This window comes from Colossoma macropomum, unplaced genomic scaffold (genome assembly GCF_904425465.1).
Source record: "Colossoma macropomum unplaced genomic scaffold, Colossoma_macropomum, whole genome shotgun sequence".
Taxonomy (NCBI): Eukaryota; Metazoa; Chordata; class Actinopteri; order Characiformes; family Serrasalmidae; genus Colossoma; species Colossoma macropomum.
The window spans coordinates 5,314,759-5,338,272 of record NW_023494787.1 but is presented as its reverse complement, the minus strand read 5'-3'; the positions used below and the strand labels follow the sequence as shown (position 1 = coordinate 5,338,272).

Genomic DNA, 23,514 nt, shown 5'->3' with positions numbered 1-23,514 from the left:
ATATTTTTGAAAACATAAATGTTAAAAACGTGCTGTAAATCAAATTGTTGGAAAAAACAAACAACTAAAAGCTCATTTTGCAAGTCAATACTACAAATAAATAAAATAAATAAAATACAAGCTGCTTTAGATTATAGTATATTACAAAAATGTATTCACAGAACACGTAATGCAGCCTCTGGATTACATCTGTACTTGTACCCGTACGGACGGAGATGGTAGGTGAAGTACTCCAGCATGTACATTTCTTCTGGACGTATATAATGAAAGGATATCGCTAAATCCGAGCAGCACCCAGGTCCCTGGAAAGAAACAAAACCAACACCAGTGTATTAAATAAGGTACATTTGAATGTGAATGTCACATGTTTGCTAATCTGAATTAGAAATCTTCATTTGCTTTGAAGGAAAATGCATGTATCAAAAACATACATTGAATTTCATGCAAATTGAACTTTTTTTCATGGAGCTGAACGTGTTCTTTTTAAAAAATGTCAAGATCAGGCGGCCTTTTTTGGTAAAAAGTGAGCAAATTTTGTGTCTTCAAATGTTACCAAACACAGTCTTTGACTAACAAAACTATTAACTTACTATATAGGTGCACTTTGTAGTTCTACAGTTACAGACTGTAGTCCATCTGTTTCTCTGATACTTTGTTAGCCCCCTTTTACCCTGTTCTTCAGTGGTCAGGACCCCCATGAACCCTCACAGAGCAGGTACTATTTGGGTGATGGATCATTCTCAGCACTGCAGTAACACTGACGTGGTGGTGGTGTGTTAGTGTGTGTTGCGCTGGTCTGAGTGGATCAGACACAGCAGTGCTGCTGGAGTTTTTTTTCAAGACAGTGACAACAGAATATCTTTGTGACTAAACTTAAACATCCCTGTTTGAAAGTTTGACAGTCCAAAGCTTGGTGTTGACTCTCGATTCATGAATGCCTAGAATATTTCTCTGTTTTTATATTGTTGTTATATAAGAATAATTTATGGATTTCTTCATATCCACCACCAGCACTCCTGATTTCACTTAATGAAGTATTGATTAGCCAAATTAGGGATCGGATGATAACTCCAAATAGCACTGAGCTTCCTTGGAGAGAGTTTTGGAAATGTTAAACAAACACAGACAGTCAATATTATGTTTTTTTCTGCACAAAAAAATGTTTACTACAAATCTAATTAGCTTTTAAATGATGAATTTCTCCTAGGAATCTCCTATGTGTGGGATTCAGTATGGATCAGTATGGATCTCATTATAGCTGATAGGCTACTTCTCCAGTCATGACCTCCCTTACAGAAAAAAACACATGCATCTCATATGTGAATGATCACAGCTGTTTTTAGACACCTCACGTTATTTTTCTCACGCATGTGAAAAACATGTTATTACAAAAAACGTGACAACAAAAACGCAAGCTCATCTGCTGTTTTAAGGCATGACCTGATGTTAAAGGTGTTAAATTATAAAGTCATACTTAATGTGTTCACGTGATCTTTAGACACATCCCGTCATTTTCCACAAGAACGTGAAAAACACATGTTCAAGTGAAAAAGTGAGATATCACGTAAAATATTTGTGATCATATGTGGGAAAAAATGCAACTGCGTGAAAAAAAACGATTAAGTTTCAAGGCATGATGTGTCACGTCATCACATTCACCTGATGTACCAGGTTTACTTGTGGTTTTTAGATACTTCGGGTGTCATATTTGTGACGTTTCTGTTGGGATGTGATTTTGCCTGTTGGCTACTGTATGTACTGTGACTCAACTCTTACACATCTGAGCAGGAAATGCACATTGAAAGCCTCCTTTATTCATTTTATTTTATTTATTTAAGAGAATTTCCTCATAACCTGAAAACTGCTTTGGATAAATATATATTTTTTTCGACTATCAGTATTAAAACTGGAAACTAGAAGACATTTGTTTTCACATTTACCTCAACAGGGTCGTAGTACTCGTACAGAAGGTGGTTAGGCAGTGGTCTAGGCTGCTGTCTAGGCAAGTATTCATTGGGAGGATAAGCATGAAAAGTTTGCCTGCTTTTTATGTCTCTGGTATCCTCAGCTGTGACATTCATAGTCTCCATGCAGGTGCCCAGGGCCATGTCCTCGATGTCTGAGAAGTGTGTACAGTTTCCATCAGCGTGTCCCTTCACAAATCTCCGAAGTGCCTCTTTGCTCAGGACGTAACCTGCTCCACCGCTCATGTAACCCTGAGCAACGAACGGCCTGAACCTGCGTCCTAAATAGACCGGGTCCTCTGTGTTGTGTTGAGAAAGCAAATAGCGCAGGTTTTCAGGAACAACAAAGGTGTCGTCGTCTGCTTTGAGGAACCAGTCCGCATCGTCCAGATGGTGTTCGTAGATGTACTGGAAGGCCCGGATGGTTTTCCAGTAGAGTTGATTCCGTCCCTCCGTCACGTTGAGCTTCACGGTTGGAAAGTCTGACTCCTCAGAGCTCATGTAGAGCACCTTGTTGCAGCGTTTGCCCCAGACGGCGTGGACATGCTTGGCTCTAGATTCCAGGAACTGGGGTGCTGTTAGTACCCAGCATAACAGCCTCACTTTCTGGGTCAGATCTGTCGCAACACTTTTGTCTTTGCAAAAAAAAAAGTAACAAAAGAGATTTTAGCCAAGGGAAACAAGCGTGAGAGTAATTCATAAGAGTAACTGAGTCTCAACTAATCAGATTTCTGATAGGGGGCACTTGTGTCATGCCCATAGTTACGCTACACGCACACAGAAAGCAGGATATGGTTAAAAATGGATGGCAGTGGGAGATAATTGGGTTGGCTTCAAATTTTTATGTTTATAAAACAATCATGCTGTGTTGGGCCTCAGAATCAGCCCAGAACTCCTTGTTTTTGTTAGACACACGGACCCAAAGTGGTGAATTGGCAAGGGAAATGATTTACTCACTTAAACAGTGAGTATACATCTCTCTGTCTCTCTCTCTCTCTGTATATATATATATATATATATATATATATATATATTTTCTACATATATTACAGCAGCATTGCTCTGCATTAAAAGAGTCTGGGTGCTAAACTGGCCTGCCTGCAGTCCAGACCTGTCACTACTGAAAACATTTGGCACATTATGAATGAAAAATACGACAAATGAGCCCCTGAACTGATGAGCAGCTGAAATCCTGTATCAAACCAGAAAGGGAAAACATTTAACTTTCAAAACTACAGCAGTGTCTCCTCAGTTCCCAAACGCTTACAGAGTGCTGTTAAAAGAAGAGGTGATGAATCACAGTGGTAAACAGGCCCCTGTCCCAACTCTTTTGGAACGTGTTTTGGAACCTGCATTCCATTAAACAGGTTTTCTGTTCTTATTGAAATACAGGGAGTGTTTCTGTAACAGGAGGTTATCATTAGTCTAGACTTCACCTTTAACTTTCAGATTTTGTACACTCACACCAGTGTAGTAACACGTGTAATAAATATGAACTTACCAAGCTTCTGCACCACAGGACTCTCTGTGATGGGGATTTCGAGTGGAGCTGGGTCCATTTTAAAATTAATTGTGATATTTATTATGAAGAAACCCACTGCTACCCCGCTTAAGAAGAGGGCATGAGAGAGCACCTGTTTCATTTTTATTTCCCTGGAACCTAAATAACAACAACAACAACAACAACAAGCCAGACCTTTAGGACGGATCATCAACAAACTCTCAGAGACAGATACAATAAGGAGCGCTCTGCATACATCATCACACACTAACGACTACACTGTGTTTCCACATAAAACTTCCTAACATAAAACTAACGGAAAAGCTTTGTTGACTTTTTACAAGTGAAAAAGTAACACATCCTCTTCAGGCAACAAACTTATGTCATTATTCTGCAAATGTTAGTGCCCAATTTCTCCTGGCACATTTCACAATTTAACATATTAGAAAAAAATGAAGATTAAGTTAAAATTAAGTTAAGACTGAAGTTAAAATAAAATTAAAAAGGACATTAAAAATAAAAGAAACAATATAAATGTGCCATAACTTTTGCACAGGCCTTATTTTATGTTTAAATTCAGCACATAAACACTAACTGTGTATTAAAGTGTACAGAAGTGTTTTTTTTTTTTCTGTAGATGATGTATTAAAGTATTTTCACTTATAAGCAGGTAATTTCAAGTAATTTGAAGATCAAGTCTTTTGAACAGGGGTGCTTAAACTTTTATAAATGTGACAAGTTCCACAATGCTGAATTATCACATTGCTGAAAGAACACCCAAAAAAGGCCCAATCAGATTGGTTCACTACAGATAGTTTTTATATAAAAATATCATAAGCCTTCTGCTTTAATTTTTGACCATATGGGCCCATTTAATATTAAGCCCAACCAGCTGAAACTGCTGTAACCCCTGACTGAGATAACATTAAAAGGCACAGAAGAATATAATCACATAGGGGCTGCTAAAACGCTGAAGACACAGAGCATCGACTAAATTAACTCATCACTGAACTAAACATTGTGTAAAGTAAAAAAGTAAAAAAGCAGATTTTTTTAAACCTACCAGCCACTGAAGGTGAAGGAATCTGTATCCAGCAAAGAGGCTTCCTAAAGGTTGCCTAAGCCACATCACTGAGGCTCTCAAAGGCTGGTAATATAACAGGTTTCTCAAACAGGAAGTGTGAAGGGGTTTTCACCTGATACCGTATTTAAGCATTAATCACACTGGGCAAAAGTGTAACATGAAAACAAAGCGCAATACCTACTGTAAATAACCCTTCAGCAGGTGGGTGGAGCTGCTCTCCAGAGCTCCAGGACTAAGCCCACACATTCTTATACAGCTTTTGTGTGTCTTTTGCATCACTTCTGTAGTGTTTAGGACTCATGTATCCAGATGCTAAGGCTGTAATGAATTAGAATTAATATTATCTTTCATCACCATGGTTTTAGTTTGTTTTTATTAGTTGCTTTTATTTAAATTATCACATTATTTTACAACCTCCTTTCCAAAAAGGTTGGGACGCTGTGAAAAATGTAAATAAAAAAAATGCAATGATACACAAATCATTGAAACCATATATTTCATTGAAAATGCTTCAAAGACAACATTTCAAATGTTGAAACTGAGAATTTTTTTTGTATTTTGAAAAATATAGGCCCGTTTTGAATTTGATGTCAGCAACATGTTCCAAAAAAGTTGGGACGGGGGCGGCAAAAGGCTGGTAAAGTTGTGTAAAGCTTAAAAAAACACCTGGTGGTTAATTGGCAACAGGTCAGTAACATGATTAGGTATAAAAGTAGTAAAGATGAGGAGGGGTTCACTACTCTGTGAAAGACTGTGCAATTAAATAGTGCAACAATTCAAGAATAACGTTTCTCAATATAAAATAGCAAAGAACTTTTGCTTTTCATCATCTACAGTACATAATAACATTAAAAGATTCAGAGAATCTGGAGAAATCTCTGTATGTAAGGGACACGGCCGAAAACCAGTATTTCCTGTCCGTGATCTTTGGGCCCTCAGGCAGCACTGCATTAAAAACAGACATGATTCTGTAGTGGAAATCACTGCATGGGCTCAGAAACACTTCTGAAAACCACTGTCTATGAAAACAGTTTGGCGTTGCATCCACAAAGGCTAATTAAAACGCTAAAACGCAAAGAAGAAACCATATATAAGCATAATCCAGAAATGCTGCCACCTTCTCTGGGCCCGAGCTCATTTAAAATGGACTGAAGGGAAGTGGAAAAGTGTCCTGTTGTCACGCATTTGCCAGTATCAAGGGATGATACGGACTCCAATACCCACGATCCTCAAGGGGACCACATGACTTCGGACAATATCTCGCGCTCCTATCAGCGCTCTCATTCTCCTGAGTACTGATTATTGGCACCTGTGCTTTAGATCATATGATCAGGACAGGATAGTTTTTAAGCCCGGGCTTTAGGGAAGATCAGTGCGAGGTATTGTTTCTTTCCGAACCTTACTGAGCGTTATTTCTGATCATTACTCTGCTGTGTATTTCACCCTTTGCTTTGTTTACTCGACTCTGCTTTTTTGCCTTTACCCTCTTGGATACTGTTGCCTGTGATTTGTGTTCTGTGTTTTTTGAACTACTGGACTGTTTTTCGACTTGCCCTTTTGTCTTGCCCCCTGGTTTTGTTCACACGGTGATTTTATCATCGTTGTGTTTTGTATTGGCTGTTTGGATTTGACCCCTGCTTGTTTTTTGACTTCGTTTTTGCCTGATTCCATTAAATCTCCTTTCGCCTTTTTTACACCGCGAGGGTCTGGATTCTGTTGAAGTGTCACACCTGTGGTCAAATGAATCAACATTTTAAATTCTTTTTGGAAATCATGGACACTGTGTCTTCCGGGCTAAAGACCACTCAGCTTGTTATCAGTTCACAGTTCAAAAGCCGTATTCACGATGGTATAGGGGTGCATTAGCGCACATGGCATGGGTGACGTGCACATCTGTGAAGGCACCATTAATGCTGAATGATATATACATGCTTTGGCAACATATGCTGCCATCCAGACGTTGTCTTTTTCAGGGAAGGCCTTGATTATTTCAGCAAGACAATGTCAAACCACATTCTGCATGTATTACAACAGCATTGATCCGTATAAAAAGAGTCCAGGTGCTAAACTGACCTGCCTGCAGTCCAGACCTGTCACCACTGATGACATTTGTCACATTATAAAATGAAAGGAGACCCTGAACTGTTCAGTAGCTGAAATCCTATGTTAAGCATGAATGGGAAAACATTTCACCTTCAAAACTACAGCAGTGTTTCCTCAGTTCCCAAACGCTTTAGGTGATGAAACACAGTGGTAAACATGCCTCATCCCAACTTTTTTGGAATGTGTTGTTGGCATCAAATTCAAAATGGGCATATAATTTTCAACATTTGATTTGTTGTTTTTGTAGTATTTTCAATGAAATACAGGATTTAAATGATTTGAACATCATTGAATTTTGTTTTATTTACATTTTGCACAGCATCCCAACTTTTTTGGAAATGGGGTTGTATTTGGCTAGTTCAAAAGTGATATTCTGTCCTGTAGAATGTGTAATTTTCTACCCGTGCAAAGCTAAAAGGAAATTTAGAAAGTGATCAGTTTTCTGCAAATTTGGTACTTTGGTACAATGCTCTTTTACTACAAAGGCTGAAATGGGCTTTGTGAAAATCTCAAAGCAAATGTCTAAAATAACCTCAGTGCAGCCGGTCACCACAGGTAACAGACACATAGAGATTTTTCTTTTCTTTTTTTTTTTTTGCTTTTACCACTGATAATTTTAGGTTTTTAAGTTTGCTGTGTCTGATTTTAACTTGGTTATGTCACCTATGTTGTACAAAAACAAAGGTGGTGAGCAGACGCATGCTTTTAAGTGTTTCAGTGTTGGTTGTGTTTATGTGAATCCTGAGTTCTGGTTGATTGCTGTTGTTTTCAATCACTGTGGGTGAAAGAACTTGAATAAGTAGAATGATGCTGGTACAGCTGTCAGGAATAGGCTATAGCCTGATGTAAAGACATTAGCCATGTTCACATGCAGCCTAATAATAATAATAATAATAATAATCTGACTCATACCTCAATCGGAAAAGATACGTCCATGTAAACACCTCAACCAGAAAAGTCTGATTGAGCCATTCGGAATCCAGTTTCTATCCAGTTGAACGAGGTGGGTAATCCTGTAAATATTCCGTTAAATAGAAGAATAATAACCATGTAAACACCTGTATCTGATTACGTTCCCAGTCGGAAAGTTTAAGTCCATTCTGCTTGTGCGTCACGTCATAGTGAAAGTTTATAACGTTCAACATGGCGGAGCAGAAACTGGTCTGCAGAGGAGACGAAGTTCATGCTCTGATCTTTAAAAGACGGCGGTGGGACGGACGTCCAGCTTATGTGTCTCAGAACACGACGTCTTCCTCTCGGCCTTCTTTAATAAGGACATGTGAAGGAAGTTTTCCTGAGTCTGACATCATTTTAAAGCAATTAAAAACACAAGCGCTGCTCACTGCTGCTTATCTCACTCTGACTGGACTCACGTGATGCTGGTTGTCATGGTAACATCTACACTAAGCAGTTCTCTACACATGCACGTCATTTTGGCTCTGATTACTTGTAGTGAGCATGTAAACTGAGATGCTCATCAGGTTGTTGAGTAGAGTGAGAATAAACACCTCAGTCTTAATCTGTAATCAGTCTGTATTCAATCGGATTGGCAAAAATCTTTGCACGTAAACACAGCCACTGTGGGAGATCAGCACATTTGGAAATGGTATCCACCAAGCTGGCCTGCCCAAAAATTGATTTCTGCCTAAGTCGGTGTTTGAGATGATTCATAGAACTTGAACATATTGCTCCGATTGTTTTTCTTATCGTCAGACAGTGTAAAGTGCTCCAACATGTGTGATTTCTCTCTGAGGCAATTAACAACAAGTGCTTAAAGGCCTTGACTGATAAAATGTGTTGTACATTTGGACAATTTTTCTGGCTTGAAAATACATATAACTGAACACCAACAGTCAGATACTCAAGCATTTGAATTCAGGCTTGCCCTAGTAAAATGACATGTACTTGGCCTATACACTGTAACTACATGGCAAAGTTGTATAGATTACTATCTATGTATAATCATAAAAATGATATTGCTGCCTTTCTGGAGGTGAGACACAGAGGTACCTATTATGCTTTCCTTTAGTGTGTTATGTAGCTTTTTGTGTGCATGTAAACAATCTGCAACGTTACAAAGCTCAAAGAATCCGCCAGAGGGAGAAACTCTGTCCCACAGAAACATAGCTGTTTTCTCAGCTGACTGAAACATCTCATTGGAATTCCAGCCCTTTTCCTTTGTTACAAGGTGATGTCATCTCGTAACACAATCCTCATTGCCCTCCTACTGGCAAGCTTGGCATGCCCTCACACAGCACACAGTGACTTCTGGAGGCCGGTGTAGCTGACCTGATTGGACATTTAAGTTTATTATCTTTGACTATGAGAGGACGTTTTAATAAAGAATGCTTTATTGATGATGCTAGATCTAGGTTTAATCTACAACAAGGCTTAATTAGTGACCATCCCACACTGTATCAGTGTAACAGTAGTCTTTTTTGCAGTCATCTGGCCAAAGATTCAGGCATCCTGTTGATAAATCCCACAGTTACATGATATCTTAATAATTAACTAAATGGCCATTGAATGAGCTTAGAAAGAATCATTAACATATCAGGCCTTGCCTTTAAAACTATCCATGACACAAAGTGGAATATGACCCACATTAACCCATGCGATGAATAACTACCCCAAATACTCAGGTTCTGTTCCTCATCTTTGTAAAATGTGTTTTATTGTGTGCTGCAGGGAAATACAGATAACAGATCATTTAATATGTTAACAGGGATTTTGAATGAATATGTACATTTCAAGTTATGTAAATAAAATAAATTACTGAAATGATCATATTACAGATAAACAGCATAAAAAAAAGCTATAGGGTACTTAGATTATAGTCTATGGTGAAGAAACACTCTGCAGAAAACATGCAGGTTCATACAGTTTCATTATGTAAAGCAGCCTCTGGATTAAACCTGTACTTATATCCATATGGACGGAGATGGTAGGCGAAGTACTCCAGGGTGTACATTTCCACTGGACGTATGTAATGAAAGGATATCGTTAAATCTGAGCAGCACCCGGGCCCCTGTTAATAAACAAAACCAAAACAAAGAAGAATCAGTGTATTAAATTAGGTATGTGATGAGTGCAAGTCTCTCGTATTTGCTGCAGTGAGCCAATCACAATCAACCATAATCTGTCTTGAAGGAAAATACATGCATCAAAACCATACATTGTTCGTTTGCCTTAAATTTCAGGTACTTGTTTCCTCAGGTCATGCAAATTTATTTATATATTTATTTAACATAAAAAATAATAATAAAAAAAAGATAAAAGCTGATTTAGTAACTGTTAACACGACTGCTAAAATGAAGATCAGAGTCCATTAGCACAGCAAGGTTGCGTACTAGTTCTTTAGTTTATAGGGCTCCTGAGTTTAGACAGGCAGCTACTCTGTGCCTCTCATTGCTTTTCCTAGATAAAATAATCTCTGTTTTATCTTTATTCAACTGCAGAAAGTTTTGTCCCATTCAGTCAGTGATGTGCTCAAGGCACTTGGCACAAGTAGTTCTGAGTACCATATGCATAGCTGTGGTAAGATATCCCACAGTCTTATAGTATTTGGCCAAGAGGCAGCATGTAAATATTGAATAAGAGTGGCCCAAGAATCAAACCCTGGGGGACACCACAGTTCACTGGCATGCTCTCAGGAACATTATTTTCTATTTTGATAAAGTAGTTCCTTTCTTGCAGGCTGAATCATTTTAGGACAGTTCCTAAGAATCCAACCCAGTTCTCAAGTCTATCTATGAGAACTTTACAGTATCAAAGGCAGCGCTGAGATCGAGCGGGAGTGAAACAGATATTTTTCCAGAGTCTGTCTTGCAATGAACGTCATTAATAACCCTAATAACAGCAGTCTCAGTACTGTGATTAGGCCGGAATCCTGCCTGAAATTTGTCTACACAGCTATTTAAACGTGCCATAGAATACATTTACTCAGCATTTTAAACTGATGTCTGCATACAATGATTGTGACTTTGATTGGGGCGAAAAAATGCCCAGATGTGTAAGATGATCATGAATTATGTGATCAGCTTTTCTCTGATTTGCTGGTTTACAGCAAGGCAATTTTTTTCAGTTTTTGACATAATTTGAAAATACCTGTTTCTCTTTACATTGTGTGTATTTTTCATGATGAATGGACTGAAAGAAATGACCAAAAATGACTTGAAAAAAAAGTCTGGTTCCAGTGACTTACATAAAAATTCTCCTGTAAAGTTACCATTTTGGAGATACAAGGTTTTGTTTCGACAACAGCGGAATAAACTAAATTGAAGCTCACTATGAAACTTTCAAATAAGATGATCTGGCTTTAACCATCAAAAACTAGATATATAACAGCATGGCTGCTACTTACAGGTTGCTGTTGTGGTTGTGATGCTAAGAAAGTTGGAACTGCCTCTCTCTTTGTGTCTAACACTGGATTAATGTTGTCCTGAAGTTGGCTTCCTATTCGCCAGCTTGTTTTGCAAATTTTCTGTTCCACCTAAAATGGTGTTAAGATCCATTCTGGCACCTGTACACAAGCTGTAGCATTTAAGGTGGAGCAGAACATTGAATCAAGAAGCTGGCGAACAGGAATCCAACTTCAGCCTTGTTTAAAGACAAACATCCGCCATGCCTGTATAGTATAGTGTAAATGGTACATTTCTGCAGTCTCCCATTTTGATTGCTGTTGCTCTATTGTCACTGTTTCCTGCTGGGCTAGAACTCAGGCTGGTGTATGTAAATTTTGGGTGTGTAAATATTAACAAGTCAAGACTGTTAGATTTTGGAGTTGGCATGTGACAAATAAGGGATATTTGAAGGAGAGGACAAAAGCCGTTGAGGTTCATGGTATGTCAGTTCCATGTACCAAACTCTCATTCACCTGTGCCGATGAAAATACAGATTTAAAGAACCTTTAATGACAAAAAGCTAGTAAGTTGCTTGTACGACTTTCTGTAATTAATTCTGAAATAAATAGATCTGTAATTACTAAATAGAGTCGCTTCTTGATTTTTCTTTTGTAAGAGAGGCTTCACAAGTGCATTTTTTAATGTGTTCGGAAAACGTCTGACGTGATTGAGGTGTTCACTATCTGTAGTATGCCCACTGATATTGAGGGAAACACATTCTTTAAAAAGTTGGTTGGTAGCGTATTGAGACTGCAGGTGGATGATTTGAGAATATTCACTGTATCAATTAAAGATTCACTATTGACACCACTAAACTGGGACATTTTAACCACAATATCTTTACGTGGTGATGGAGAGGATCTCTTTGGTAGATCTAGACGTACTAAAGGCTTGTTCAGTATTATGGATTTTAGTGTTAAAAAAGCGCACAAACTCATTACATCTCTCAGTTGATACTAAATCAGGGCCATGTTTTTGATGCGGTTTGTAATGTTTGTAAAAAAGGACCCAAAAACTTCCAATCAAGCATGTAGATGTGTTGTGTGCAGAGATCAATTCTGTTAGCTAACAATAGCGTTTCACTTGCTAGCTTGTTTTCCTTCTGTTCTTGATTCATTTGCATGCTAAATGAGCAGACTAGACGAATTTAGGGGTCACGTACTTCTGTTTGCAGCTGATTTTTCTTTTGTCCAGCACCAAAAGTTGAACAAGTTGTCCCCAGGTGTGTATTCATTACAAGATCACACCTGGTCCCACGGCACTTTTGCCTTTAGAGTAGCAAATTGGCAAGTGCTCGCCCAAATCCCTCTACAACCATGTGTCATCGTCATGCTGATATTAGGTGCTCTATGACACAAATTAATGGTGTTTTAATGGAATTGGAATTTTCCAAAACGCTAATAATTTATCGCACAAAGCTGAGAAAACCAGCTTTGACCCAGAGCTCTTAATACGGCCAGGACGCCAGGATGACGACATAACTTCAGGGTTCTGTTGTTTAATGTAGTAGGCTTAGCTTTTCAGCCCTTTTGTTCTCCAGACCAGGAAATGCACCTCAAAGGTTCAATGGAAAATTTATAGAATACTGATTATACAGAATTGATCTTGGTTTGGTTTGGCTAGGTGGAAGCCAAAGAACCCAAATCTGTTTTCTACTGGGAAACGGGATCCATGTGTTTACATATTTACCTGAACACGTTCGTAGTACTCATATAGAAGATGGCTGGACAATGATTTAGTCAGTTGCTTAAGCAAGTACTTGTCTGGGGGAAAAGCATGAAAAGTATGCCTTCGTCTTTTATCTCTGGTATCCCCTGCTGTAACCTTCATGGTCTCCATACACCTGCCCAGGGCCATGTCCTCGATGTCTGAGAAGTGTGTACAGCTTCCATCAGCGTGTCCCTTCACAAATCTCCGAAGTGCCTCTTTGCTCAGGACGTAACCTGCTCCACCGCTCATGTAACCCTGAGCAACGAACGGCCTGAACCTGCGTCCTAAATAGACCGGGTCCTCTGTGTTGTGTTGAGAAAGCAAATAGCGCAGGTTTTCAGGAACAACAAAGGTGTCGTCGTCTGCTTTGAGGAACCAGTCCGCATCGTCCAGATGGTGTTCGTAGATGTACTGGAAGGCCCGGATGGTTTTCCAGTAGAGTTGATTCCGTCCCTCCGTCACGTTGAGCTTCACGGTTGGAAAGTCTGACTCCTCAGAGCTCATGTAGAGCACCTTGTTGCAGCGTTTGCCCCAGACGGCGTGGACATGCTTGGCTCTAGATTCCAGGAACTGGGGTGCTGTTAGTACCCAGCATAACAGCCTCACTTTCTGGGTCAGATCTGTCGCAACACTTCTGTCTGTGCAGGAAAAGTGGCAAAAAAAGATTTTACACAAGGGAAACAAGCGTGAGAGTAATTCTCTTACAGGTTAGCGTGCACATTTTGAAGAAGGAGATCAATGTAATCTCTCTCTGTACCATCATGTACCTGGATTTTTGCATGTACCTCTCAAAGAAACAATAACATGAAAGTTGAATGCTCACTCAAAACTCACTAATAATAGAAGTCACTGGGCAGTTCTAAGAATAACTGCTTGAAATAAGCCGTGAGAATCCCTCAGGACCTTTGTCTATACTTTTAGTTTATTTTTATTTAATATTACCATCCAGCTTGTGTTTAAAGTCTTCAGGTATTCTAGTAATACTTTGATCTCATTGTTAGGTTTTGGTTGGAAACAAAACAGTTAAGATCTTGAAACATCTAACAGTTATTAGGATTTTGCTCTCTGTGATATGTAGGAAGATACAGTCAAGCGAGCTTTAAAACTTCACAAGCTGAACTGAACATAATTATTATTAGGTAGTGACAGCAGAATCAACCAATCACGTTTTGATTTACAACCCGATTTTTAAGTTGGGACGCTGTGCAGAATGTGAATACAAATAGAATGCAATGATATGCCAATCATGTAAACCCTATTTTTAAAGGAAAATGCTACAAAGACAACATATCAATTGTTGAATCTGAGAAATTTTATTGTTTTTTGAAAATATATATATATATATATATATATATGCCCATTTTGAATTTGATGCCAACAACATGTTCCAAAAAAGTTGGGACGGGGCATGTTTACCACTGTCAGACCTCAGGACACCACTTCCCCTCAGTCCATTTTAAATGAGCTCGGGCCCAGAGAAGGTGGCAGCATTTCTGGATCCTGTTTATATTTGGTTTCTTCTTTGTGTTTTAGAGTTTTACTTAGCATTTGTGGATGCAGCGCCAAACTGTTTTCATAGACAGTGTTTTTCAGAAGTGTTTCAGAGCCCTTGCAGTGATTTCCCTACAGAATCATGTCTGTTTTTAATGCAGTGCTGCCTGAGGGCCCAAAGATCACAGCTAGCAAATACTGGTTTTTGGCCTTGTCCCTTACATACAGAGATTTCTCCAGATTCTCCAGAGTCTTTTAATGTTATTATGTACCGTAGACGATGAAAAGCAAAAGTTCTTTGCTATTTTATGTTGAGAAACATTATTCTTGAATTGTTGCACTATTCGCCCACACAGTCTTTCACAGAGTGGTGAACTCCTCCTCATCTTTACTGCTGAAAGTCTCTGGGATGCATTTTTAGACCCAATCATGTTACCGACCTGTTGCCAATTAACCACCAGGTGTTTTTTTTTTTTTAGCATTACGCAACTCTATCAGCCTTTTGTTGCCCCCATCCCAACTGTTTTGGAATGTGTTGTTGCCATCAAATTCAAAATGGGCCTATATATTTTCAAAAAACAATCAAATTTCTCAGTTTCAACAATTGATATGTTGTCTTTGTACTATTTTCAACAGAATATAGGGTTTAAATGATTTGCACATCATTGCATTTTGTTTTTATTTACATTTTGCACAGCGTGCCAACTCTTTTGGAAATGGCGTCTAACCAATTTCATGAAGAAAAAACATCTCTCTAGGCCAGTGGTTACCAACCCTGGTCCTGGAGAGCTACTTTCCTGCAGAATTTAGTTCCAGCCTGCATCCAACATGCTGCCTCTCTCCTAACAGTAATGCAGCTGATCCAGTTGATCGGGAAACTAAGAAGAAACTAATAAGGTGGAGCAGATGTGGCAGACTGTGGCTGAAACTTGACTCTACAGGAATGTAGTTCTCCAGGATGTGGGTTGGAGACCACTGCTCTCGGACTTCTAGGAAGTTTGACTCACATCAATGTCTCTGAATAACAGTTGCCTAACCTGGGGCACAATTTTGCTGCGCTTTCTTTTTTTCAGTCTAAAACAGATGAAAAATACTTAGGTGTAGTAGTGTTAGCTTAGCTTATTGTTAGAAATCCCAAAAATTCCCTTATTGTATCACAATTTCTTAAAATGATGCTTTTAATGCGTCCAGCCTGTCTACTGTACTGAGTCTCAAAATGGACTTGAGAGTGTCTCTGAGATCTTTCCATTCCCTGAAATAGTCGACTCCCATCCACATGTTTAGCCAATATGCCTCATTCAAAATGTCTGGTAAATCATTCTAACTGTAACACTACTTCTGTAGTATACAGATTGAATGTGAATGCGGTTGTTTTATGTTGGCCGTACGAAAAGGAGGTTTAGAGACAGATTATGTGAACATTAAATACTATTATTACCCAGAACCCTTAATATAGTATGGCCATGGATTATAAGGCACCTAAACATCCAAGCCTCACCTCGTTACGAGTGATGGCCATTGAGGATATTCCACAGTTCATTAGAGGAGGTGAAAGATTAAGGCAGTTACTTCAGAGGGAGACATTTTGGATTTATACTCTTAAAGATACAGAGTGTCCTGGTTTGAATGAGGATGTTGATTTCTTTTCTTTACATGTTTTTTCCTCTTTTCCTTTTCTTCCTGACCAACAGGTGGCAGAAGCTTGTGTATATCGTTGCCTTCAGAACAAAACCTCATATCTCCATTTTTGTCGTTTTTTCAGTTTTTGGCATAATTTGAAAATGCCTGTTGTTCTTTACATTGTCTGTAAATTTCATGATGAGTGGACTAAAAGAAACGGCCCAAAAAAAGTCTGGTTCCATTGACTTACATTAAAAGTAAACTAGGTTTTTTTCCTTCTCCTGTAAAGTTACCATTTTGGAGATACATGGTTTTCTTCTGACAACAGTGAAACATAAATGGATGTATATATAAATGCAGAATTAGCATTTTTTTCTTGTCTTTTTTTTGACCAATTTTTGTCATTTTTGGCCTGAACTAGAGTGTAACTTTAGAACATAATAGGGGTGGAACAGGACCTCCTTTGGGGGTCTGGAGACTCGCAGACATGGTTAAAGCTGTTAAACATCTTTTGAATACATTAAAATTATGGTCTCATTTCACCACAGGAATTTCAACCAAACAACGCAACAGTTTCCACAGTTGATCTAACACAGATAACCAGCCCTCATGTTAAGTGAGACAGTAGAATATATAACCCTCATCAGAACGACAAACCGTAGCCTGTTACTTTGGTTGGGTCTGACAGTGACCAGTGGCAGTACCAAACATTTGCTGACAGAAGTCAACAACAACTTCCCTCTGGCTTCTATTGTAAGTGAGTTTTGAGTCACTAGGTTTTCTGCTCTGTAAATACAGGAGAAACACACAAAACAAACGAAGTGCTGCAGAGGTCACCAAGATTAAGCAAACAGACTCTTGCTCATGGGGCCTGGGTGCAGCAAACTCACAGTGACAATTTCATACTGGAAGTGGCAAACCTGGAAAATTCATCTGCATCCACAAGGCACGATCCTAGAAGGAAGAAATGATCTGGCACTCCGTCTACAAAAAGCCTTTATTGAAACATGGCGAAATGTATAAAACTGTGTTGACGCTTCTCAGGCCTTCATCAGGACACAGAAAATGGTATATCAATAGAAAACCACCTGAGAACACCCATATATATATATACACACACAAGATTCTGCCACCTATTGGTCAGGAAGAAAAGGAGAGAAATCAACATCCTCATTCAAACCAAGACACTCTGTAGCTTTAAGAGTATAAATCCAAAATATCTCCCTCTGAAGTTACTGCCTTTATCTATCACCTCCTCTAATGGACTTTGGAATAATCTCGATGACCATCAGTCTTAACAAGCTGGGGCTTGGATGTGTACCTGCTTTATAATGCATGGCCATAAGTTACTTCAGAGGTTCAGAGGGAGACATTCAGGATTTATACTCTTAAAGCTACAAAGTGTCCTTTTCTTCCTGAACAACAGGTGGCAGAAGCTTGTATATATATATATATATATATATATATATAGTGTATATATATAGCTGCTGTCATAAGAAAACCTCGTATCTCCAATATTTTTCAGTTTTTGACATAATTTGGAAATACCGGTTACCCTTTACATTGTGTGTACTTTTCATGATGAATGGACCAAAAGAAACGGCCCAAAATGACTTGGAAAGAAGTCTGGTTCTATTGGCTTACATTAAAAGTAAAGTAGTTTTTTTCCTTTTTTCCTGTATATATATATATATATATATATATATATATATATGTGTGTGTATGTGTGTGTGTGTGTGTGTGTGTGTGTGTGTGTGTGTGTGCCCGGAAATGTCTTTATTTCTTTTTTCTGGTATTTATTTTGCATATTCCTTGTGGATGCAGATGGATTTTCAGGTTTTTACCACTTCCAGCATGGAATTGTTACTTGGCCACTGAAATTACTCTTCGCAGACTGTTTGCTTCACTCATTTTTACCTTTAATATTTTTTCACACTTTCTCATTCCTGTAGTGCTCAACACTGTTTTTCATGTGTTCACTTTCTTCTGTAGATAGATAAATATGCAAACTTACCGATGTCCTGCATCACAGGAGTCTTTTTGATTGGGCTTTGGAGTGGGGCTAAGTTTACATTTGTTTTAAAATTCATTAAAATATTTAGTATGAAGTATCCCAATGCAGTTCCACTTGAGAAGAAGATGCCAGAGAGCAAATGATTCATTGCTATTGCACAGGAAACTAAAACCTAAAAAAAAAGTAAAAATAAAAACTCTTAAGATTTGACACCAAACACTGAAATGCACTCTGCTTCACATATAACCTCAGAGTTTAATCTCAATATCTCAGTTATTTCAAAGAGAAATTAAAACAGTGTCAAATGCTTATGAGTATATCCAGTTATCACATACTTCAAAAACCTGGGCCAAAGCAGAGTTTCAGTTAGTAGAACGCTTCTATGTTAATTAGCTTTCATTCTCACATTACTTTTACTTTCTATATAATATTATACACAACTACTTTCATTTCAGTTTTAGTAGTCATCAGTACAATATCTGGACCAGGAGCTAGTGGATATGGGACGTACTGGCCTTTTTTAACGGCCCTCATCGTACCATCGTTTCAGTAATAATGCTCATCACCACAAAAACAAGTCTTTCACCATTTTATACTAATCCACTGAATAGTACAGTACTGTGCAAAAGACCACTTTAATTTGTTCGATTTTTACCATTATGCATTTTTCATAAAACAGGAGGAAAAATCATAAAACTTACTTCAGTAAAAAATAACAAAGAGCCCTCAACAACCAAATATAATATCAGTTATTTCAGTATTCACTGTGTCCACTCACTCTTTATCTATATTACAGCAGGGATTCTCAACCTTTTCCACCCCAAAGCCCACCTGTGTATAATTACAAAGCTCAGCGGCCCACAGGAAAACTAAAGCCATACATACATACATACATACATACATCATCATCTAAACCGCTTATCCTTCTGGGTTGCGGTGGGGAGCTGGAGCCTATCCCAGCTGTCATTGGGCAAAAGGCAGGATACACCCTGGACAGGTCGCCAGTCCATCGCAGGGCAGACAGACAGACATACACATTCACACACTCACTCACACCTAGGGGCAATTTAGCATGTCCAATTAGCTTAACTGCATGTCTTTGGACTGTGGGAGGAAACTGGAGTACCCGGGGGGTTGGGGGGGGTACTAAAGCCAACTTTTTAAAATACATCTTTATTTTTCTTTTCTTAAATGCTGACACTGAAAACCTGAAATTTGGTCAGATTGGCCATTCTGGTTGTCAGTAGCTTTGCAAAATTTGCAGGTATGTTAGAAAAAACATAAAACTTTTAAAAACCTTTTCACTGAAAATATTGAGATTTGAGAGCTTTTAAGAGTTTTTGTGATTAACCACACTCCACTCACCGGGCTTTTGGATTAGCGTCGTCACAGTCAACAATAATGATAATGATCTTACTTGATTTCTGCTTCTTTGTCATTGGTTTATCAGTTTGAGTCTAACCTCTCAGGTCACTGATGCCCGACCAAATATACGCTCCGAGATCCGTGAGTTGAGATCAAACACATCTCTTCTCTATTATTCTATTGTTTTTAACAGCAGCTTGTGCTGAGAGTCTAAAGAGTCAGTAAAATTGTCGCTATGCTGACTGTACGGCGCCGACGTGCTTCTAGAAGAGAAGGAGAGCCAGCTCTACTGATGAATTTCCTCGTTTGATCACAGAACGCATTTCCATCAGCAGTGAACTGAACAGGGTTCAGTTTAAAGTGGACCGAGACCCGTGGGTTTCTGCTGGACCGGTTCAGCTGTTTGTTGCAGACCCAAGTGGAGTTTTCATATGTGTCAGACGGAGCAAACTTAAGAAAAAGATGTGATAAGTCCTCACCAAACAAAGCGCCCTGAGAAACCGCTCCATCTCTGGTTCGCTGTCTGCACCACGAGCCCGTGGCTGCGTTGTCTCAGACTGATTATATTTAATTTGCCACTACCGCGACATTTTTATTTGTTTGTCTCTATTAATATTTATATTGGTTATAATGTGAAAACATTTAATTCTTAGATTTTTAATTAATAGATTAATCTTTATTTCCACTTACAGTGCCGTTACTGGCCCACAACGAATTACTGCCTCTCTCTGTGTACCGGCCCACGGACCACTAGAGGGTGCTTCATGGCCCACTGGTGGTCTGCGGTCCTCATAGGTTGAGACACCCTGTATTACAGCTTCCATTCTTTTCAGGAGACTCACTTCCTGCTTCTCAAAGAAATCTGCAGACACACCTCCAAAGTTCAGTCTTAGAAGTTGGTTTTGTGTTTTCTGCTTCTCACGGTTTAAATAATCCCAAACACATTCAGTGGTGTTGAGGTCTGGACTCTGGGGTGGTCAGTCCATTGTTCAGCTTCTTTGTTTGATGTGTCCGTCTCCTTTTCTCAGTGAGGTTCTTCTTGACAGCTACACATCCTTTCAGACCCACAGCGCTGAGTCGTCTTCTCACAGTGGAAGGATGGACAGAAACACCTGTGGATGTTTTCAGATCTGAAGCAGCTTGATTTTCTCCTCTCTCTCAGAGATGAAAGCTTTTATCCTTCTATTATGTTCACAGGTCAGTTATATCGTTGATGTCTGCGGGTCAATTCTGACCCTGTGTGGCTAAACCGTTTCAAAACAGTCCTAGAACAGATGTTACTCTACAATTTCATCTGACCTTACTTGCCAACTTCGTACCTGTCAACAAGTTATTTTAGATTAACTTATTTGATTGCATTTTACTGTTTATACCTCTACCTCTTAAAACAGGGCATTCATTTTCATTGCAAAACATTTTAGGGCATTTTATGGATTTATATTACTATTTTGGACAAAGGAGCCAGATATTGTACTGGATTATATCTTTCTAGCATATATGAACTTCACATATATTTTATTTGTGTTGAGTTTCACTCATTCCTTCCTGATCTTGTGGGCCCTGATGGCAATAAGTTCATCGTATTTGACAGTTCAAGTGAAAAATCAGCCTTTTTTCTCTTAAAAAAGTGGTGGGTTTGTACAATTGAGTCATACATGATTACTTTTGCTGAGATGAACTGATTCACCTGGCAAAATGCATACAAAGCATAGAAGAAGGCTATACCATATACAAAGACTCAATCAACTAGAATCTCATACAGTCTGAACTAAACGTACAATTAAAACTTAAAGTAAAATACAAGTTAGAAGTAAACCTACCAGACATTCACAGGTGTGGAAAACGGATGTGTATCCAGTAAGCAGGTTCCTAAAGGTTTAACAAGTCACTTTGACAGATTCACGCTGCTGACACAGCCAAACCCTGTATGGCACACAGGAGGAAGTCTGAAGGGTTTTTGTCCTGGAAGTATATTTAAATATCTGACTTCACTGAGGACTATAATGGCGGAGTGCATATTTACTGAATAAACAAAGCGTAAAACTAGTGTCACGTCTTCACAAGAGACAAATGCTCCTTGTGCTCCTGAACTCCAACTCCCAGAATTCAAAGGAGGATCACTTGACTCAGGCATCATAGATCAGCTTTGCCTGTAACCTGATTCTCCTCACCTGTGTTTAGCCCTATGTATGTAGGGAGTGGTGGGGATGGCAGAATCCATCATAGGCAATCACTAAATCACAGTCACTTTAAAACGTATATATCTTACTCTCAGACTATCCCGTTTAATATATTTGTACATAGCAGAGAGTTTTCTTACATAGGTTCCTCCTGTCTCTGTATATTTTGTATATACAACCCCCTTTCTAAAAAAGTTGGGACGCTGTGCAGAATGTAAATAAAATAGAATGTAATGATGTGAAAATCATGTAAACCATATTTTTAAAGGAAAATGCTACAAAGACAGCATATCAAATGTTGAAACTGAGAAATTTTATTGTTATTTGAAAAATATATGCCCATTTTGAATTTGATGTCAACAACAAAAAAGGTGGGACGGGGCCTGTTTACCACTGTGTTTCATCACCTCTTCTTTTACCAACACTCTGTAAGTGTTTGGGAACTGAGGAGACACTGCTGTAGTTTTGAAAGTGAAATGTTTTCCATTCTTGTTTGATACAGGATTTCAGCTGCTCCACAGTTCAGAGTCTCCTTTATCATATTTTTCATTTCATAACTCTCCAAATGTTTTTGGTGGTGACAGGTCTGGACTGCAGGCAGGTCAGTTTAGCACCTGGACTCTTTTAATATGGAGCCATGCTGTTGTAATACATGCAGAATGTGGTTTGACATTGTCTTGCTGAAATAATCAAGGCCTTCTCTGAAAAAGACATCATCTGGATGGCAGCATATGTTGCCATAAAACATGTATATATCGTTCAGCATTAATGTTGCCTTCACAGATGTGCATGTCACCCATATCATGTGCAGTAATGCACCCCTGTACCATCATGAATACTGGCTTTTGAACTGTGCACTGATAACAAGCTGAGTTAGCCCGGAGGACACAGTGTCCATGATTTCTAAACCACAGGACACTTTTCCACTTCCCCTCAGTCCATTTTAAATGAGCTCAGGCCCAGAGAAGGTGGCAGTGTTTCTGGATCCTGTTTATAAATGGTTTTTTCTTTGCGTTTTTGAGTTTTAACTTGCATTTGTGGATGCAGTGATGAACTGTTTTCACAGACAGTGGTTTTCAGAAGTGTTTCTGAGCCCAAGCAGTGATTTCCACTACAGAATCATGTCTGTTTTTAATGCAGTACCGTCTGAGGACCCAAAGATCAGGGCCAGCAAATACTGGTTTTTGGCCTTGTCCCTTGCATACAGAGTTTTCTCCAGATTCTCTGAATCATTTAATGTTATTGTGTACAGTAGATGATGGAAAGCAATCACAATCCATCATAATTTACTTTGAAGGAAAATACATGCATCAAAAACATACTTTTTGCAGGAATACTGGCTTTTGAACTGTGCACTGATAACATGCTGAGTGGTCTTTAGCCCAGAGTACACAGTGTCTATGATTTCCAAAAAAATTTCAAATGTTGATTTGTTGGACCACAGGTCCAATATATATATATATATATATATATATATTTAAGGAATTGAGCCATGGTCCTTAAACAAATGTGTCAAAATCAGGCTGTCAGCAACACGTGTATTTTTATTTGAATTGTTTTGCTTTTTTTGTAGCAAGGCTGAAACCAACTACATGCTTTGACAAAATGAAGGATTTAAATATTCTTCATCTTCTAGATGATGTATGTTCATATTTTCAGGTTAAACTGTTTTTTAAAAGCCGCAACAGGACATTTGAGTTTTACATTACGTTCACGTCTTATTCTGTGAGTTTATTGGCTGGTTGCAAAGCATAAATCTGATTACTGTCTTACTCATGAAAACCCAGAATTTTTATCTGATCTGATTACCAAGTGCATGTTAATACATTGATCAGATAACGGACAAAATCTCATTTTCTGCAGTTATCAGATCATTAAGTGCATGCAGATGCACTTAAAGTTTTAACTGACCAACCTAATCGTATTTTGTAAATCTAAACAAATTTAGAGTTTTATGCCTGCATCATACTCAAAAAGAGTTGGGACAATGGCAAAGTAAGACTGAAAAGCTTTTAAAATATTCAAGTTACACCGTTTTGAAACATTCCTCAACAAACAGGTAAATTGGTAACAGGTGAG

The 23,514-nt window shown here is 38.6% G+C and overlaps 2 protein-coding genes across 2 annotated transcripts; both read right to left on the bottom strand.

Annotated features, from left to right (window-relative positions):
* Window positions 1-28: 28 nt before the first annotated feature.
* Window positions 29-4,682, bottom strand: LOC118805263 (glycoprotein-N-acetylgalactosamine 3-beta-galactosyltransferase 1-like). Its single transcript, XM_036565945.1, has 4 exons — window positions 4,529-4,682; window positions 3,466-3,624; window positions 1,941-2,599; window positions 29-302 (listed from the first exon to the last, which is right to left on the bottom strand). The coding sequence occupies exons 2-4, from the start codon at window positions 3,605-3,607 to the stop codon at window positions 156-158; spliced, it is 948 nt and encodes a 315-aa protein (XP_036421838.1). The 5' UTR covers window positions 3,608-3,624; window positions 4,529-4,682; the 3' UTR covers window positions 29-155.
* A 4,708-nt stretch (window positions 4,683-9,390) lies between these two features.
* Window positions 9,391-21,187, bottom strand: LOC118805260 (glycoprotein-N-acetylgalactosamine 3-beta-galactosyltransferase 1-like). The gene is made up of 4 exons (XM_036565943.1): window positions 21,076-21,187; window positions 17,891-18,062; window positions 12,745-13,403; window positions 9,391-9,680 (listed from the first exon to the last, which is right to left on the bottom strand). Exons 2-4 carry the CDS (start codon window positions 18,036-18,038, stop codon window positions 9,528-9,530), a joined length of 960 nt encoding a protein of 319 aa, XP_036421836.1. The 5' UTR covers window positions 18,039-18,062; window positions 21,076-21,187; the 3' UTR covers window positions 9,391-9,527.
* Between the last annotated feature and the right edge of the window lie 2,327 nt (window positions 21,188-23,514).

Coding starts and splice junctions, on each gene's coding strand:
- LOC118805263 (XM_036565945.1), bottom strand. CDS start 3,607: ATGAAACAGGTGCTCTCTCATGCCCTCTTCTTAAGCGGGGTAGCAGTG. Junction 2,600..3,465: donor TCCTGTGGTGCAGAAGCTTG/GTAAGTTCATAT, acceptor TTTTTTGCAAAG/ACAAAAGTGTTGCGACAGAT. Junction 303..1,940: donor AGTACTACGACCCTGTTGAG/GTAAATGTGAAA, acceptor GTTTCTTTCCAG/GGACCTGGGTGCTGCTCGGA.
- LOC118805260 (XM_036565943.1), bottom strand. CDS start 18,038: ATGAATCATTTGCTCTCTGGCATCTTCTTCTCAAGTGGAACTGCATTG. Junction 13,404..17,890: donor TCCTGTGATGCAGGACATCG/GTAAGTTTGCAT, acceptor TTTCCTGCACAG/ACAGAAGTGTTGCGACAGAT. Junction 9,681..12,744: donor AGTACTACGAACGTGTTCAG/GTAAATATGTAA, acceptor GTTTATTAACAG/GGGCCCGGGTGCTGCTCAGA.